This window comes from Bidens hawaiensis, unplaced genomic scaffold, assembly GCF_021521415.1.
Source record: "Bidens hawaiensis isolate Kalapana, Puna unplaced genomic scaffold, B.hawaiensis_p1.1 tig00041620_1, whole genome shotgun sequence".
Taxonomy (NCBI): Eukaryota; Viridiplantae; Streptophyta; class Magnoliopsida; order Asterales; family Asteraceae; genus Bidens; species Bidens hawaiensis.
Window position 1 is genome coordinate 140,298 of NW_027497352.1, and position 20,190 is coordinate 160,487.

The following is a 20,190-nucleotide window of genomic DNA, read 5'->3' on the forward strand; positions in this document are numbered from 1 at the left end:
AAATTAAACCAACCTATCCCGATCACATGTGGTCGGTATAGGTGTTGTAAAAACACATATACACAACTAACGGCAAAAAAAGTCAAAAATAAAAGATATTTACTTTTTCCCGACCATATGTGGCCAGAATAAAATTTCGCGAGGAGCCAAACTTCCCGCTAAATCTATCTCGACCACATGTGGTCGGTAAAGGGTTTGTCATAAGTGAAATCTGGTCAAAACCTATAGTGACCGCATGTGGTCGGTACAGGTGTTCTATAGCGACCACCTTTGTGGTCGGCATAAGTGTGGTCCTGTCAAAACAAATTTCTTGTAGTGCGTTCCAAAGCCGCCCGTAGCGCAACCCCCCACCCACCCCACCCCACACACACAAAGATGCTCCTCTATAATGTTCCCCTCCAATAATGCCCCTAAAAGCCCTTCTCATAAAATATTTATTTCCATCATGTATATATATATATATCAAACCAGTATGATACCATAAACTTAGGATTGGGCCTAAAATCACGTATCAAGGCCTAAACCCTAAAATCGTATTCATAAGGCTGTTGTACGTTTTATGGTCTTGCAATATTATTTGTCCCATTAGTAATGACAGAAGAAGGTCAAAATCAACCGCTGAAACAGATTCGACTTGAAGACGAAGATGATGAAAATCGAATCAGTAAGTTACCAGATTGCTTACTTGTTGAAATCCTTTCTCGTTTACCCCAAACAATATACGCTGTTAGAACAGGTGCACTCTCCAAACGTTGGAAACATGTTTGGACTTGGGTTCAGACTCTCGTTTTCCGACATCCTTATTATTTTGTAAGATCACGTGATGGCTCAAGCCCCGATTTCTTCTCTTTCGTCGACAAAACCTTAACTCAACGTCCCCAATTGAAGCTCAATAAATTCACACTGTGTAGCCGCTACAATTATATGCTTGAATCTCATATCAATAACTGGATTCGTTATGCTGTGAATTGCAACGTTGAAGAGCTTGATTTGTGGGTATGGGGTCTGGAACGTATAATTGAGATCCCACGGGATCAGTTCTTTTTCATCTGTTCAAGTTTTACTCGTCTGAAATCATCAGGCTGTGCATTAATACCCACTGGGGCGATTAGTTGGAAAAACCTTAGGAGCTTACATATTAGTTATGGGAGATATTTAGATGAGGTTTTGATTGAAAACATATTATCAGGAAGTCCTGTATTGGAAACTCTTGTGTTGGACTATTGTGATGGTTACAGGCGGCTCAATATAACCTCAAAGACTGTTAAGAACTTGGTGTTCTGCAGATACTTGGTTTCATCGCAAGATTATCCCGAATCTGAAGATTTTTTAGATGTTATTGAAATCAATGCTCCTAATATTTCATCACTAACAATTCAAGATCATCTGTACTCTGTGAGTAAGCTTTTGTTGTTGAATGTGTCTTCTTTAGTTAAAGCTCGCTTAGATTATAAATTACTCGACGAATATGAAGAAGATGAAGAAGAGATGTTCAAAGGATTTATACTCAGCCTTCGACATGTCAAGGATATCCAAATTGGCCCTTGTTTTGATGTAAAGTTGCTTTTCTTTTGGTAATTTGTGGTTTTGTTTATATCAAATCTAGGCAAATATAATGTTAAATTATATTTTTTTGATTTTTTGTTTGTAGGTTCTAACTCCTTTGGAGGCTAAGGGTTTCATCTATCCATCAAACTTGAAGGTCGAACGTACATGAAAATCGGGTCAGACACATGAACCCATTTGCGTGGGCACTTACAAGTACATACCAATAAGCTGATTTCGTTTTCACGTAATTTAGGGATGGAGACATCCTTGGGAAGGACACGTATATGGACTTTGAGACGAACATTGTGTATTGTGTTTGAACACGAGTAATTGTGAAGTAGAACTTGGTTATTTACTTCTTCGATTTTTTTTGTTTACAACCTTAAGACTGTTATATATGCTATTTTATAACCTCTAGTAGTGTGGTAATGTTTAGTTTTTTATTTCATGTTTTCATAAGTATAAAAATGTGCAATAAATACAAAATACTTTTTTTTAAATAATCGAGTTGGCTCCGGTGTTTTAAGTGTCGAGCTTGAGCTCATTTTTTTAAATTTTGGAGATTTATAATTTCTTGTATGTGAAATGTAAAATATTGCAGGATGTGAACCCTCAATCTCTTATATAGAGGCTACATTACAACAAAATCCTTTAGGACTGCCAAACTTTTTATAAATACATATTTTAAAAGCGATATATAATTTAATACCATGTTTAAAAGTTGTGTTTTAGATAACAACTAGTGTTCTACCCAGCACGTCACGCCCGGTTGGGTGATGTATTTTCATGATCAGTGCGGAAATTATTTAAGCATAGTGGCATTAGAGGTAAGGCTTATACCATATAGTGTAGCATTTGAGACTATTTGATTCCCAACATATATATTAGTCCTTAACCTCCTTTGCAGGAGGTTTTTGTCTTCTGCAAATTGTGTTAATTTTATGTTAGTGTGGATGAAAAAATAATATAAAAAATTAACAGGCGTCGTTGGCGACAGCTGTGTGGTTCAAGAATATAGTGTCTTAGCTCTATAGACAGACGTGGTTGGTGGTAGCTTGATGCTGAGCGGGGTTGCTAGTGCATCTGACATGTGTGTTATGAAAGCTGCATTCGGACGCCTGTTGTTGTCTCAGTGTTATTGAAGACAATTTCTTTTTCCGGAGCCCAACTAGCTTTCCAAGTGTTGGCGGGCAATCTTCTGAATCGGGGTAGCCGTGTTAATTAGAGTTTCACAGATTTCACCTACTAACGATCCCATTGACTCGTTAAAAAAAGTTGCGGTTGTTTTCCCACGAGTTTTTTTTTATTCCTTAAAAAAAAGGAAACCATCAATAGGAATTGAACCAATGGCATTTGGTTCTATACACTAACACCCATTCGATTGCACCAACGAGTTATTTTGTATGCTTTAATCTTAAAACAAAATTATATATATATATATGTATATATATATATATTACAATTATGGGTCTCTTAAGAGAGTGGCCTAGGTTAGTTGCCCTCCTCGCCCTCCCTATGGGCTGGCCCTTGTTGGAAGCGCTACATTAGTAAAATTAGTAGTAAATTTACTAAATTCTCAGTTTTTATATGACCTATCAAACCCAAATTAAATTCAAGTTAACCGTAGATTAAGGTGGTTAAATGGCATGGTTTTCACATTTGTAGAAATCTTTTGATTCTCCAATCTGTTTGCATTTGGTCGAAGTGTCCACCTCTGTCTTGAAAGCTTTATTTTTGCACAAGTATCCACCTCTGTCTTGTATAGTCAGGTTATCGTACAATAATCCTTAACGTACAAAAACATACACGAATCACGCTCAGGGCAAAAACAAAACGCTCAAGACAAAATACAAAAGCGCTCAAGAAAATCATAATACGGTCAAAACGGGTTTCGTGAAAAAAAAAGTAAAAAGTTGATCGATTAACGATCCAAATCTGATTTTTTCGGTGAATCGATGATTAATTGGTTATGTATTGATGATTCCGAGATATTGGGATGTGATTTTATTGATCAATTTCGTGAATATATGTATTTTTGTACGTTAAGGATAACTGGATTATATCCTTTGTGTATATATATCAATCCAATATGATATCATAAACTTAGGATTGGGCCTAAAATCACGTATCAAGGCCTAAACCCTAAAATCGTATTTATAAGGCTGTTGTTAATTTGGTCTTTCAATATTATTAATTTGTCGCATTACTAATGACGGAAGAAGGGCAAAATCAACCTCTGAAACAGATTCGATTTGAAGACGATAATGATGAAGACAGAGACATAATTAGTAAGTTACCAGATTGCTTACTTGTTGAAATCCTTTCTCGTTTACCCCAAACAATATACGCTGTTAGAACATGCATGCTCTCCAAACGTTGGAAACATGTTTGAACTTGGGTTCATGGTCTCGTTTTCCGACATCCTTATTATTTTGTAAGACGTTATGGCTCTTTCGTCGACAAAACCTTAACTCAACGTCCCCAATTGAAGCTCAATAAATTCAGACTGTATAGCCGCTACAATTATATGCTTGAATCTCATATCAATAACTGGATTCGTTATGCTGTGAATTGCAACGTTGAAGAGCTTGATTTGTGGGTATGGGGTTCGGAACATATAATTGAGATCCCGCTGGATCAGTTTGTTTTCATATGTTCAAGTTTTACAGATTTGACATTGTCAGGCTGTGTATTAAATCCCACCGGGGTGATTAGTTGGAAAAACCTTAGGAGTTTACATATTCGCTATGGGAGTTATTTAGATGAGGCTTTGATTGAAAACATACTATCAGGAAGTCCTGTATTGGAAACTCTGGTGTTGAACAAGTGCGACGATTACAGGCGGCTCAATATCACCTCAAAGAGTGTTAAAAACTTGGTGTTCTCCGGATACTTCGTTTCATATATAGATTTTGACGCATCTTATGGTCTTTTAGATGTTATTGAAATCAATGCTCCTAATATTTCATCACTAACAATTCAAGATGATCTGATATCGTTGAGTAGGCTTGTGTTGTTGGATGTGTCTTCTTTAGTTGAAGCTCGCTTAGATTATAAATTACTCGACGAATATGAAGAAGATGAAGAAGAGATGCTCAAAGGATTTATACTCAGCCTTCGACATGTCAAGAACCTCCAAATTGGGCCTTCTTGTTTTGATGTAAAGTTGCTTTTCTTATGGTAATTTGTGGTTTCATTTATATCAAATTCTAGGCGAATATAATGTTAAATTGTATTTTTTTGATTTTTTGTTTGTAGGTTCTAACTCGTTTGGAGGCTAAAGGTTTCGTCTACCCATCAAACTTGAAGGTCGAACGTACATGAAAATCGGGTCAGACACATGAACCCATTTGCGTGGGCACTTATAAGTGCGTACCAATAAATTGATTTCGTTTTCATGTAATTTAGGGATGGAGACGTCCTTGGGAAGGTCACGTACATGGACTTTGAGACGAACATTGTGTATTGTGTTTGAACACGAGTAATTGTGAACTAGAACTTGGTTATTTACTTCTTCGATCTTTTTTGTTTACCACCTTAAGACTATTATATTTGCTATTTTTTAACCTCTGGTAGTCTGGTAATGTTTAGTTTTTTTTTCATGTTTTCATAAGTATAAAAATGTGCAATAAATACAAAATACTTTTTTTTAAATAATCGAGTTGGCTCCGTTGTTTTAAGTGTCGAGCTTGAGCTCATTTTTTTAAATTTTGGAGATTTATAATTTCTTGTATGTGAAATGTAAAATATTGCAGGATGTGAACCCTCAACCTCTTAGATAGAGGTTTACATCACAACAGAATCCTTTGGGGCCGCCAAACTTTATGTAAATACATATTTTAAAAGCGATATATAATTTAATACCATGTTTAAAAGTTGTGTTTTAGATGACAATTAGTGTTCGACCCGTCGCGTTACGCCCAGTTGGATGATGTATTTTCATGATCAGTGCAAAAATTATTTAAGCATAGTGACACTAGAGGTAAGGCTTATACTACATAGTGTAGCATTTGAGACTATTTGATTAGCAACATAGATATTAGTCCTTAACCTCCTTTGCAAGAGGTTTTTTGTCTTCTGCAAATTGTGTTAATTTTATATGTTAGTGTGGATGAAAATAATATATAAAATTAAAAGGCGTCGTTGGCGGCAGCTGTGTCGTTCAAGAATATAGTGTCCTAGCTCTGTAGACAGACGTGGTTGGTGGTAGCTTGATGCTGAGCGGGGTTACTAGTGCATCTGACATGTGTGTTATGACAGCTGCATTCGGACGCCTGTTGTTGTCTCGGTGTTGTTGAAGACAACTTTTTTTCTCGAGCCCAACTAGCTTTCCAAGTGTTGGCGGGCAATCTTCTGGACCGGGGTAGCCGTGTATCTTAATCAGACTTTCACAGATTTCACCTATTAACGATCCCATTGACTCGTTAAAAAAATTGCGGTTGTTTTTCCACTATTGTCCTCAATCGTTTTGCGAAAACACAATACCTGTATGGATACAAAGTGATGTGACTTATTGTGTCCAACAAAGTGTCAAATACTCATGTTTCTCAACTAAAAAAAAAGCAAAATATGGATTTTGAATGTTTCATACATATACAATAACAGAAGCAAAATAAAAACAAAAGCAATCTTTCCAGAAATTATGGTATGAAAAACGTCTGTTATACTTCAGCTATGACCAGTCCAAACCATCCATACATAGAACTAGAAGTGGCACATAGATAAAATGAGTAGTTTAATTTACCAAATTCTTGATTTTTTCACCCGACCAGACCGTCCATGCATAAAGTTGCAACCAGGGTAGTCTCCAAAAATCCATCAAAACTTCGGGGCTCGGGCTAAAATAAGCCCCTTATAATCACGTTTTTATTTATGTGATAGATAATTTGACAATTTTATCAGTTTGCATTTTCAAAGCCCAATACTAACCAAAGAAATAATAATAATAATAATAATAATAATAATAATAATAATAAAGAAGTTACCAAAGTTGTCTACACAAAACACAAATAAAAGTTTTCTTTTCATTCCAATAGGTGGAAACAACAAAAGATGCACTCCAAATCCTTGGGGCATTTCCATTGAATTAACACAACGATTTCGATTCCTTAAAATAGAAACCATCAATAGGAATTGAGCCAATGGCATTTGGTTCTATACACTAAAACTCATTCAATTGCACCACCGAGTTATTTTGTATCATTTTATCTTAAAACAAAATTGTATAAAATATATATATATTATTACTTTTACAATTATGGGTCTCTCTCTAGTGGCCTAGGTTGGTTGCCCTTCTCGCCCTCCCTATGTGGAAGCGCTACAATAGTAAAATTAGTAGTAAATTTACTAAATTCTTAGTTTTTATATGGCCTATCAAAATCCAACTTAAATTCAAGTTAACCGAAGATTAAGGTGGTTAAATGGCGTGGTTGTCACATTTGTAGAAATATTTTGATTCTCCTATCTGTTTGCGTTTGGTCGAAGTGCATGTCCACCTCTGTCTTGAAAGCTTTATTTTTGCACAAGTTACATGACGTGTGGTACCATGCGGCCTTGTTCTCACCGGCAATGACATCAGTTATGGTACCAATGCAATTCACTTGTTTTCGTTGTATGAGAATAACTTTGCCAATAAGTATTGTAATTAACCGTTTTTTGTTATTCCTATAATTTTAGAAAATAAGCATAATGTGCTCTTGTTATTGAAGAGATCCATTGCGGCAGCAATTGTGTAACTTCCAATCATTTTCGATTATATAAACGGAGGCGAATGCGTTCTATGCAGTAAGTCTAACAGCAATTTGGTGTATTTAGAACGCAAGGAACATGCATTGGTGTTTGAGAGTAACTCGGCTAATCTTAGCATTTTGTTTGGTGAAAAGCATTGAGTTTCCTATGTATGGGTGCACAATAGGTCGAAGTGGTCGAACCTAAAACGTGGGAGAGGTGGTTTGAGCTTAGATCTAATATGTTATAAGGGTGTAATTGGGAGGCTATCATTATGGGTGTTATTGTAATCGATATGTAATGGTGTATATATGGTAGATATGTAATCTCTAGCAACTTGCTAGTGTTGACATGTGAAAGATAGATAAAAGAATTTTTGTTGGTCGTTAAAGAAAGTGAAATTGTGCTAGCTTGTCGTTGTCATACCATGAGTTGGGTTGAGTTTTGTACTAGTCAATCTCGAGCTCATTTACCCTGTTTGTTTAAAAATGAAGCGGAGCCAAGTTGGCTCATATAGGTTGTTCTCTATGGTGAGGGGGACATCGAAGCCTCATCATAGCGTCACGTCAGCGCCACATGAGCACTGGGGGCATCGAAAGAGAGAGCAAAAGCTTGATGGCGCCGGTCGTTCTAAAGCCGCCCGGCCCGATAGCGCACCCCCCCCCCCCTCATGCCCTTCTATGGTGTTCCCCTCTAATAATGCCCTAAAAAGCCCCCCAAAGACGTCCATAACATGAAGCCTTAAGGCCTTAATAACTTATCTTAGCAAATTATCATTCTTTCCCATAAAAACATTTATTTCCATCATGTGTATATATATCAATCCAGTATGATACCATAAACTTAGGATTGGGCCTAAAATCACGTATTAAGATTCAAGGCCTAAACCCTAAAATCGTATTTATAAGGCATAAACCGATGTTGTACGTTAATTTGGTCTTGCAATATTATTTGTCCCATTAGTAATGACGGAAGAAGGTCAAAATCAACCGCTGAAACAGATTCGATTTGAAGACGAAGATGATGAAGATCGAATCAGTAAGTTACCAGATTGCTTACTTGTTGAAATCCTTTCTCGTTTACCCGAAACAATATACGGCGTTAGAACATGCACACTCTCCAAACGATGGAAACATATTTGGACTTGGGTTCAGACTCTCGTTTTCCGACATCCTTGTCCCCCAAGTTTGCTTGACAAAACCTTAACTCAGCGTGGCCAGTTGAAGCTCAAGAAATTTCAACTGAGTAGCGACTACACTTGTCATTCTGAATCTCATGTCCACAGTTGGATTTGTTATGCTATGATCTGTAACGTTGAAGACCTTGATTTGTCGTTTCCGGTTTTGGAAGTGGAATCTGATGCGTTTTCGCCAGATAAGTTCTTTTTCATATGTTCATGTTTTACTCGTCTGAAATTGTCAGGCTGTGCATTAAATCCCACCGGGGCGATTAGTTGGAAAAACCTTAGGAGTTTACATATTAGTTTTGGGAGTTATATAGATGAGGCTTTGATTGAAAACATATTATCAGGAAGTCCTGTATTAGAAACTCTTGTGTTGGACCATTGTGATGGTTACAAGCGGCTCAATATCACCTCAAAGACTGTTAAGAACTTGGTGTTCTCCGGATACTTGGTTTCATATAACACGTACGACGCATCTCATGGTCTTTTAGATGTTATTGAAATCAATGCTCCTGATATTTCATCACTAACAATTCAAGATCTTCTGATATCGTTGAGTAGGCTTTTGTTGTTGAACGTGTCTTCTTTAGTTGAAGCTCGCTTAGATTATAAATTACTCGGCGAATATGAAGAAGATGAAGAAGAGATGCTCAAAGGATTTATACTCAGCCTTCGACATGTCAAGGACCTCCGAATTGGCCCTTCTTGTTTTGATGTAAAGTTGCTTTTCTTTTGGTAATTTGTAGTTTTGTTTATATCAAATCTAGGCGAATATAATGTTAAATTGTATATTTTCGATTTTTTGTTTGTAGCTTCTAACTCGTTTGGAGGCTAAGGGTTTCGTCTATCCATCAAACTTGAAGGTCACTAGCATGAAAATCGGGTCAGACACATGAACCCAGATGTGTGGGCACTTATAAGTGTGTACCAATAAATTGATTTCGTTTTCATGTCATTTAGGGATGGAGACATTCTTGGGAAGGTCACGTACATGGACTTTGAGACGAACACTGTGTATTGTGTTTGAACACGAGTAATTGTGAACTAGAACTTGGTTATTTACTTCTTTTTTGTTTACAACCTTAAGACTATTATATTTGCTGTTTTATAACCTCTAGTAGTCTGGTAATGTTTAGTTTTTTATTTCATGTTTTCATAAGTATAAAAAATGTGCAATAACTACAAAATACTTTTTTTTAAATAATCGAGTTGGCTCTAGTGTTTTAAGAGTCGAGCTTGAGCTCATTTTCCCAACTCTTCATAAAAAATCAAGCCGAGCTTTGCTGGCTCGTTCAACTTTGAGCCGAGCTCGAGCCCACACTTGCTCGGCTCATTAACAGATTTATTATCGTATCTTAGAAATTTATCATTCATTCAACAAAACCATTATATATTGTATAATTAGACAACTAAAAGCTGCAGTATGGTTTGGTGTTTGTAATGTTAAACCTTTTTTGTTTATCCTATGTAATGTTATACCCCTTTAGTTTGTCTCATGTTTGACTTAGGTCATCAAATGCGTTCAGTTAATGAGCTATTGACTAGTAGTCTAATACTAAGCTCATAGAAGTGTTAAATATTCAATCATTTGACTAGACAAGATCATTCATCATTTTATCACTTTACTAACGAATGACTCGATTCGGGTTGTGTTTTATATTTACAAGTATCATGCACGCTAGTGGTCCATAAAATTTGAGTTTTGAACATGAAACAATAAGATTTAAACATGTGACTTGAACTTCAACTTTTTGATGTTGATTGTTGCTGAAACCGAACCGTTTCTTTATGATTAACAGTTATTTAATTGAATATTAACGTTGAATTACAATTCCTAACATTCAAGATTTGATTTTTAATAAAAGTACAAGTTTCTAATTTCAACTCTACAAAGTTTAATCTGATTGAAAAGATTAGATCGTTTAGATTATGTTATAATTATGTAAAATGATTATTTGAATGTTAATTAAAATTAGATGTCACATGTTATGTTTAAGGGGAGTACTAAAGTTAAATTATATATAGCACCGGTTTGGTATCAGACGACAAATGGCACCATCTGTCCCGCACGTCTCTCTTACATCTAAGGGCGTCCACAAACTAACTTTTCGAAACAATGAACAGGTTTCTCACATAACCAACCGGGCAAAGAATATTCAATTATATATCAGAACTGAAGTACACCTTGAAAGGCTTTTCGAGTCGAACCCTGTACTGATCAAAATTCAGCTATATTTGTCCAAATGGCCTATAATTCAAAGAAACATGCTTTTATAATCACATCACCTTAACCACATATCTAGCCCCAGTTACAATGACCGGACATCGGACCAATGAACTTAAATCAAGATTATATATAACCAAGCACAAAAAAGCTTTATACCAGTCCAATATTAATGACAAGCAAAACCCCGATTATATAACACAGGTTACACAGTTAGTACAATAGCTACATATTGCCAGCAACAATAATGAAAAGACACCAGCCACCAACGTACGCTACAAACAAAAAGCCATTTAGTGGCACACATTTTTTGTGACATTTAGCTTTTGTGCCACTAATTTCGTTTTTAATGGCACTTTCCGTAGGTCGTCTTTGCCGATAACACATTTTTAGTGGCACTTAGTTTTAATGCCACTAATTTGTATTTTGGTGGCACTTTGCGTATGCCACTAAAGATCTAGTGTCACACGTTTTTAATGGCATTTAGATTTGTGCCACTAGTTTAGGTTTTTAATGGCACTTTAAATATGTCATCGTTTCTTATAACACATTTGATTATTTTTTATGTTATAAGGGGGTCAATGTTGTTGAGAAAATTGGGTTACTAATTGATTTACAACAAATCCCCTAAATCACTTTCACCTATCGCTACCGAGATCCTGTTCTACGTCTTCACAAATCCGGCGATCCTTCAATCAGATCTGCCATTAATCAACTGAATCTTCAATTTCTTCGTCAAGGAAGGTAATGAATCATGTTCAGTTCTTCAATTTCACTCTTTGGTTTCATTTCTGTTGACCTAATTTCGTTGAGAGTCGGTGATTACTGTTTGATTCTTTGTTCTTCGTGTCACTCGGTATCTGTGTTGATCGGACCTTGAAATTTATGGTTCGTTGGCGTGTTTTTGCAAGCTGAATATTCAAACTGCACTTCGTTTTTGCTAGCTGGTATATAATTGTAGAACAAGGATGATCTAGGTTATTTTTAGGTGGATTGTATGTAACTAATTTCTTATAGCCGGTTCTCTTATAATATGCAGATGTTATTAACTGAAAATTTTCTATCATAACTATGGAACTTTCATGTAAAGTTTATTTAGGTGATTTTTATGACTAGATTGCTTATTTAAAATTCCCTGACTAAACTTTGTACTTAATAATATTGATATTTGTATTGCATGTTTTTTGAATGGATAGTAAGAGGCTACTTTATACTTAATAATATTTGTATTGCAATTTGTTTTGGTTCGAACCCCGAACCTGTTTGGCTAAAGTGGTCGAGTTCGGTAAAACCCAGCAGGTTGGCCCAGTAACTATTTTTTATCTTTTATTTTTTCTAATGGGTTTTAGATATTAAATTAAATTGGCTAGGTATCTTATGCCAACGTTTATAACTTTTGGGGCAAACGGATTTTGTTCAAGTCAACCGCGGATACATGGGTTTTGTTCGGGTTCACGTGTGCGCCAAAAATTTTCTGATTGGACCCATGAACAAGACTCTCTTAACACTCCTAATGACACATAACAAAGATTTAAACTAGAGATTTCTTCTCTTCCGAAAGATGAAGGTTTGCCATTTTCTAGAGCCAAAACTGATGGACTTGTAGGAATCTTTTTCAAAACTTGAGGTTGGCTATTGACACTCTTTTACTAAATGGATGCTCAAAATTGGTGGTAGCAAAATTAGTGACTAAATCACATAAATATTCAAAGTGTAATGACCTTTGCCAATTGCACGCTTGATATAACCATTATTGCACATGTATAAAGTTAAAAATTTTACTATTTGGTTCAAACAGATGTGAGCAGCCCCAGCTTTGAACAGCCTATAATGCATTGTAGTACCCATAGGAAGAAAATTTAAGCCTTGCACAAAATTTTTTCAAGTTATAATTCTAATTTGGCTAAAATCAATACTGCAAAGCTAATATTTTGTATATTGTAATGTTTTTTCTTTAAAGTAATGGAATAACTATACTAAAAGATGTCTCATCTTTACTAATGGATTGGAAATTAAAGTTTTGGTACAGGTATCCATGGCTTGATCAGTTTCATAGCAGGGTATGGACTTTTGTTGACTTTCTTAGTAATTTCTTGTAAGTACCATTAAATTTCATGGACATGGAAACTCGGGCTGGGGCTGGGGCTCGTTTAGGCTTGGCTTGATTGAGCTTTTTCACGAGCCAATTTGGAGTAGCTCGCGACTAGCTTGGTTAGTTTGCATTCCTAAACAAGTCTAATGTTGAGATGGTTGATTTTAATAGGTTACTATAGGTTTTAGGCTAGTAATTAAGTTGGTTCCACAAATTAGTGTCTATATTGTTTATACATATTGAAAAGTCTTTATTTTTTTATTAGGTATCTCGCATGAGGATTGAAGATGGTGATAGAGGTTAACGAGCCTAGTGAAGTTTTTCAGTTTTTATTCAAGTATATTTGTTACTTTTCTTTTTATATGTTTTGATATTTTAACTTTATTTGAGAGTTATTAGACATTTGGTATGTGTTTGGAACACGATCGAATTTTTAATTGTGGTAAAGATATTATGATTTTTATATTTTAAGTTTTATTTTTGTTTTATATTGTTAAAAGGTGTCACTAAGATCCCAAATTTATAGTGGCAGTAAAAAAATGACACAAAGCTCAAAGTTTTTTGGCAGACAAAAAGCGTCACAAAAAACCTCAAATTCTTTGTAGTGGCGGGCAAAGAAAAGTGCCACTAAAAGTCTAAAGGTAGATAAAAAAAAAGTGTCACTAAAAGTCAAAATGTTTTAGTGGCAAACGAAAAAAGTGCCACTAAAAGCTCAAAAGTTTGTAGTGGCAGACAAAAAAAGTGCCACTAAAAGGCTTTAGTGGTAGCGCTTCTAGTGGCACTGTATTTTTGTGTCACTCATTCCAATAAGGTTCATTAGTGGCACTTTTTTGGTTTCTTGTGACACTTTTTGTATGCCATTAAGTGGCTTTTTATTTGTAGTGGTAGGAGGAATATCTCACACGAGTCACGATTGCATTGTTAACTCGGGTGCAACCGATCATATAACTCATCAAGGGGATTTACTTGAAAATATAACAACACATTCTCATGGGTTACCAATAGTCATACCTAATGGGGATTATGTTCCAGTTATGGGAAAAGGCAATTTTACCTTACCAAGAGGAATCAAGATAGGGGGAGTTTTACACGCTCCGGATTTTAGGTGCAAATTATTGTTAATTCGCCGATTAGCAAATGATAATCGTTGTGCCGTGACGTATTTTCCTGACTTCTTTTTCATGCGGGATTTGGAATCAAGGAACGTGATTGGAACATGCCAATGTGATGGTGGCATTTACCGATTGGGACGCATGAAGGAAGAAGGGAAGGCTATGATGACAACATTGACATGTGGCATAAGAGATAGGCCACGCTTCAGACGACAAACTTTCTCATGCAAGCTTTCTTGAAAATATATCTTTTCAATCAGAAAACAAGATATGTGATTCCCGCATAAGGGCCAAACACACCGGAAAACTGTTTCGGCTTAGTTCAATAAAATTGAGTGACTGCTTTGAATTAATCCATTGTAGACGTGCACAAATCGGGTATTTAAAAAACCCGGAACCGGGTAGGAACCGGTTATTTTGTGCACGTCTAATCCGTTGTGAGATATGGAGGAAGTACAAAATGCCTTCTCTTTAAGGCAAACTCTTTTTTAATCATTATGGATAATTGTAGTAGGAGAGTATGGCTTTTCTTAATGAAACATAAATACAAGTCAAGCACTTGTATAATGCATTTCCACAAGATGGTTAAAACGCATTTGGAAAAGAAATTAAAAGAATAAGGTGTAACAATGCATGTGAATATGTGTCAAATAATATGAAAGAGCTCTATGCAGAACAAGGAATCCTTTTAGAAATGACTTGTCCACACACTTCACAACAAAATGGCGCGGTGTAACGAAAACATAGACATCTTCTTGAGATTGCTCGTGCTTTACGGTTGGAAGCGAAATTACCCATTAAGTTGTGGGGAGAATGTATCATGACATTTGCCTACATCATAAACAAATTACCATCTTAAGTAATAAAGAATAAAATTCCATATGAGCTTGTGTACAACCGAGATCCGGAGTAAGAACACATGAAAATTTTTAGTTGCTTAGCATACTTAAGAAATACCGAGACAGGAGGGATAAATTCGAACGAAGAGCCAAGCCAGGGGTGTTCCTTGGCTATCCTCTAGGAATAAAGGGGAATAAAATTTATGATTTAGAACAAAGAAAATTGGTGGTGTCTAGAGATGTAAAATTTGTTGAAACTATTTTTCCTCTTTCATACCATACCAAATGAAGGAAGGCTAGAGGAAGAAGAAATTTTCATATATCCCAAAGATGAACATGCGACTAAATTGGGGGGGGGGGGGGGGGGTTCAAAATGTACCACAAGAAGAAAACCCACTTGAACAAGGTGATGATGATTTGATAGAAGAGTTGTCACGAGAATATGATTTAAATCAAGAGAATATGGAACTTGAAATAGATGAGTCCTCAACCGAAAATGAAAACACAAGCATAGAAACCCAAGTTGTTGAAGAGGTTAGATATAAAAGAAACCGGAATTGGCCACGTTACCTTGATGATTACGAGGTAAAGTTACCGCCATCAATTGACCACACAGCCCACAAATAATCAAGAAACCTCGACGGTACATCCTTTAGCTCATTATATTTCGTATGATAAATTCTCTGATTCTCACAAAGCTTTCTTAATGGCAATCAATTCACATGATGAGCCTAAGAATTTTTATCAAGCTGCATAAAACGAGAATTGGAAGGAAGCAATGAAAAAATGAAAAAAGAAATACATGCTCTTGAGCAAAACGGTACTTGGACATTCAAAAACTTACGAGTGGAAAGAGGGATATTGATTATTGACTCAAAATGGGTATACAAAGTGAAACATAAGCCAAATGGGTAGGTTGAAAGAGGTACAAGGCTAGGCTAGTGGCCAAAGGCTCCACACAAATGGAGGGTGTTAATTACCACGACACATTTGCCCCGGTTGCTAAATTGGTGATGTTCGAACGCTTTTAGTTGTAGCCGTCAAACGGGGATGGATAATCCATCAACTTGATGTAAACAAGCCTTCCTACATGGTGATTTGGAAGAGGAAGTTTACATGAAAATTCCCCAAGGGTTCTCAAATAAAGAAGAAACAAGAGTGTGCCGTTAAGGAAATCGATATACGGCTTAAAACAAGCTTCTCACAATTGGTATCACAAGTTCACGACGGCTCTTCTTGAACTCGGTTATTGGCAGTCAAAAGCCGACCATTCCTTGTTCATATACAAAGCTAATAATGTCTATGTTGCAGCCTTGATTTATGTCAACGATGTGATAATTGTAGGCAATAACAAGAAGAAAATTCAGTACACCTAAGGATCTTGGTAACTTAAAGTACTTCCTAGGGATCGATCGAAATGGCTCATAATTCAAACCAAGCATGCTTTTAAAATCACATCACCTAAACCACATTACCACATATCTAGCCAGGTTATAATGACTGAGCGTCCGACCACTGGACGTTTATTAAGATTATATAAAACTAAGCACAACAAAGCTTTATACCAGTCTTATATAACACAGGTTACACAGTTAGTACAATAGCTACATATGTTAAAATTGGTTGTATCTAACGAATAATATACATACATCCATACATACAACACTACCGGAACGGAATCATCATATCATCCCAGATAAAATATGGTCTCATTTACACTTCACATAAAAACACAAGTATCAGCAAAACTGATTCAATTCACAACTACATCAGTATATGTAGCTAGTAGCAACTACATCAGTCTATGTCAAAATATCTCGCCATCCTCCAGCTCATCAAAGCTAACACCACCTTCATCATCGTCGTCAATGTACTCGTCATACCCATAATAGTGTTCTTCCTTCAAACGCAACCCAATCAATTCCAACGGGTTTTTAATCCCCGAATTTTTGCACAGTTTCTCGAGCTCCATCAATACCGTTGGATTGTCATCCATAGTTACAGTTCTTTCCATCTGAACAAATAAAAAAGTAAAAAAGTTAACACTCAACAACACATGTGTTAAAGATTGTTAATTTAAAAAAAAATTAAAAAAATAAACCTTTTCTACTCTTTCTCGTTCTTTATCGCGTCTCATTTGCAAATCTGACTTTGCACTCTCGAGTAAGGCTTCTTTAGCAGCTCGTGCAGCTTTGATTCGGGATTCAATATTTGACTTTACTGTTAACACTCACATTTCATGAACTTTCAGTAATCAATAAATCCCATAAAAAATTGTAACGAAAATAACTAAATTATTAAAACCTCACCTTCAAGTTTCTGTCTTTCGATGGTTTCCTTTGTCGGCTGCGTTTTTGCACGATCATTATTCCCCTGAATTACATTTTAACACTCATATCAAGCCGTATAATCATATAAAAGCATGAGATAATGCTATTTACCTTATCTATACTTGTACCCAAACACTCTCTCATGACTCTTTTCAATTCCTGTAAAGTATCATCACCAAACAGCCGAAACACACTTTCAATCTTCTCTTTATTCAAGGAAATCAAACCATATTTCCTTAAAAATCCACGCAACGGTCCACTCAAATCACCTCTTAATGCCACCATAAGCTCCTTCTTAAGCCTCATCCTTTCCTCACAGGTTACTGGAGGTTTCGGTTTCGGTTTCGGTTTCACCTCAGAGCTAGCTGTAACATTGCTTGTATCTTCGGGTTTCTTTACTTTAAACACCACATTAACAACCGGTTTTTTAACAGTCTTGCTTTCTGGTGCCTTCGCTGCAACCTTTTTAACCGGTTTCATAATCTTTGCTTGTAAAGGCTTCCAATTTCTGTCGAAGAGATCATTCAACTCCTTTGCCATTAAATGGACAACGTTTTTCAGAGGGTTATATCTCATGGCATTGGAAAACGTGAGTCTGATGTCAGCAGCAAATGAGTCTGCAACAGAATAGATATTATCCTCCAACTTGTTACTTATTGTCCCCAAATCCATGGGATGAGTGATGATCTCGAAGTAATCAGGAATCCCGAGCTCCATAGGGTCCACAGGTTGGTTGAAAATGAACCCGAATTTGTGGCCCATTAATGTTTTCAGAATCTTTCTGCACTCGGTTTTGATACTGTTATCCATCTTCTGCTTTTTATTATTTGGACCATCCAATGTTTCCGGTGGTTCTTGCCTTTTCTTAGATCCCGGTAATATAATTTTCACCATCCTGCAAATTTAAACCTTATTATCTAATCAATACCTAAAATGCACAGTCATAAACACAGGTTGTAAAAATTGTGATTAGTCACCGATTAATCGTTATTTGGTATGCTACTAATTCGATTTTACCTAATCGGACCAACAAATCAGTAGTCGGTCAAACCATATCCAAATCTGCCCAAATTGTTCAAAATTTGGTCAATTCTTGGTCGAAATATTTAGAGTATTTAGAAAAAATTAAACTTATAAATCCAATCAGATTAATAAGTTGAAAACTTATAAATAAAATAGTGAAAAATTTTGTATATGCATACACACACGCACACACACACACACATACACACATACAATTCCAATCCGATCGCTAGTCGGTATCCCACCGCTGACCAGCAAGTTTTAAACATTAACTTTGTCAAAAACTAACATACATTAATATTGACTAACAACAAACTCAAAGCCAAGTGAATTCAAAAAATTTACTTCAATCAACGACGAAAAGTTGATAGGCCCGAGTAACAATAAACATCAACACTACAATTAACTGAAAAATCATTAAACTTTTCATTATCAAATCGAAACCATTGATATAATTAAGCCCTTGTACAATAAACAAAAACACTAAAATTTTAAAATATAGAAAAAATTGAAAAAATTTTGTATACACACAAACACACACACACATATATATATATATATACTCCAATCCGATCGCTAGTCGGTATCCAACTGCCGACCGGAAATTTTTACAATACTGCATAAAGGTACGATAAATTTGACATGAAACTTGTCAAAAGCCCCAAAATACATAAAAATTGATTCAACAAATTAAAAATTCAAAAAATTTACTTAAATCAATGACAGTAAGTAGATAAACCCTAGTAACAATACACATAAACACTACAATTAACTTAAAAATTCATTAAAATTGTTCATAATCAAATCAAAATCATTAATAAAACTAAGCCCTAATCAGCAACAAATAAAAATCTGTTATTTCAATTAAACTCAGGATTATAATACATACCCAATTAATAATAAAACCCTAATTATCATAATATCTTAAAACACATAATATTAAAAAAATCCCCTTTTTATCCGATACGCAATTGTTAAACCCTAATAGCAAAAGCCCTAAATTCGGATCTAAATTAAATCCATGCACTAAAAGAATACAAACCCATTAAACTTTAGATACAAATCACACAAAAGTTGATTCGAAAATCGAAACCGTTGACAAATTGAAAAAAACCCTAATTTTTTTTACGCAATTGAATAACGAAAACCGTTAATTGGGATTTAGCAGTAAGACGTAACAGATAATTAATGGAATGAATTAAAAGAATTAGAGTTTTAATAATCGAATACCTTAAGCAGACGGCTGGTTGTTCTTCCGGTTGTAGCGGTAAAGACCGAAAGAGTAAATAGTGACGATTGAATATCAAACCTCTACGAGAATATTATTATTATTATTATTATTATTATTATTATTATTAGTAGTAGTAGTAGTATTAGTGTTCGGGTCGGATTATTCTAAGAATAATAATATGGAGTTGTCGAGATTACCCCTAGATTACTTGCTAATTTACGGTTTTAAGACTTGGAAACGAATTAACTAAAATGGTAATTTGACTTGTCAATGTCGATAAAATGTGCATTTTTAACCAACTAATTCTCATAATATCTATTGTAAATAATAAAACTCGTCTATCTGATTGCTTTTTAATCATTGCTCGATGGGATTTTTAACTAACTAGAATACGCCAAGCGTCAAAAATTGTCGGGTCGCTTGGAGTCAACAGAATTACTATGCGTATGACAAGATGTATTTTGGGGACCCGCCAAGACATTTTGGCTTCTGGTGAGAATTTTTTTTTTTTTTTTTTTTTTTTTTTTTTTTGCTTCAGACGTTACTTTTTGAACAAGTAGCAAATTATGGTTAGTTAGAAGTCTCATCGAGTAATGATCAAAAAGTGAGCGGGTCAACGAGTTTTAAGGTGGATGTTAGGAAATTTGGTTAAATGAACATTTTGTCTATATTGAACGGTCAAATAAACATTTTGATCATTTTCCCTTAAGTTAAATTGGGTACAGACCGATGGTTTAAGTCAACTAGGTGTCAATTGTTAATTTGTTAGATCACTAAATTTAAATTTTAATGTTTGCCAAGTAAACTTTTAAAGTTGGAGGAGTATTGACATTAAGGCCTACTCGTTTCTTTAGGTGAAAAATAAAAGTAAAAGAGTTAGC

The 20,190-nt window shown here is 35.4% G+C and overlaps 3 protein-coding genes and 1 pseudogene across 3 annotated transcripts; 3 read left to right on the plus strand and 1 right to left on the minus strand.

Annotated features, from left to right (window-relative positions):
* Window positions 1–508: 508 nt before the first annotated feature.
* LOC143593017 (F-box/LRR-repeat protein 25-like) lies at window positions 509–2,165 on the plus strand. The gene has a single exon (XM_077072769.1). The coding sequence runs from the start codon at window positions 592–594 to the stop codon at window positions 1,576–1,578; it is 987 nt and encodes a 328-aa protein (XP_076928884.1). The 5' UTR covers window positions 509–591; the 3' UTR covers window positions 1,579–2,165.
* A 1,592-nt stretch (window positions 2,166–3,757) lies between these two features.
* Window positions 3,758–6,455, plus strand: LOC143593018 (F-box/LRR-repeat protein 25-like; annotated as a pseudogene).
* Window positions 6,456–7,965: 1,510 nt separating this feature from the next.
* On the plus strand, window positions 7,966–10,030 carry LOC143593019 (F-box/LRR-repeat protein 25-like). The gene has a single exon (XM_077072770.1). The coding sequence runs from the start codon at window positions 8,241–8,243 to the stop codon at window positions 9,195–9,197; it is 957 nt and encodes a 318-aa protein (XP_076928885.1). The 5' UTR covers window positions 7,966–8,240; the 3' UTR covers window positions 9,198–10,030.
* Window positions 10,031–16,288: 6,258 nt separating this feature from the next.
* On the minus strand, window positions 16,289–19,373 carry LOC143593009 (transcription factor GTE9-like). The gene is made up of 5 exons (XM_077072761.1): window positions 19,309–19,373; window positions 17,167–17,950; window positions 17,035–17,098; window positions 16,827–16,945; window positions 16,289–16,739 (listed from the first exon to the last, which is right to left on the minus strand). Exons 2-5 carry the CDS (start codon window positions 17,947–17,949, stop codon window positions 16,533–16,535), a joined length of 1,173 nt encoding a protein of 390 aa, XP_076928876.1. The 5' UTR covers window position 17,950; window positions 19,309–19,373; the 3' UTR covers window positions 16,289–16,532.
* Between the last annotated feature and the right edge of the window lie 817 nt (window positions 19,374–20,190).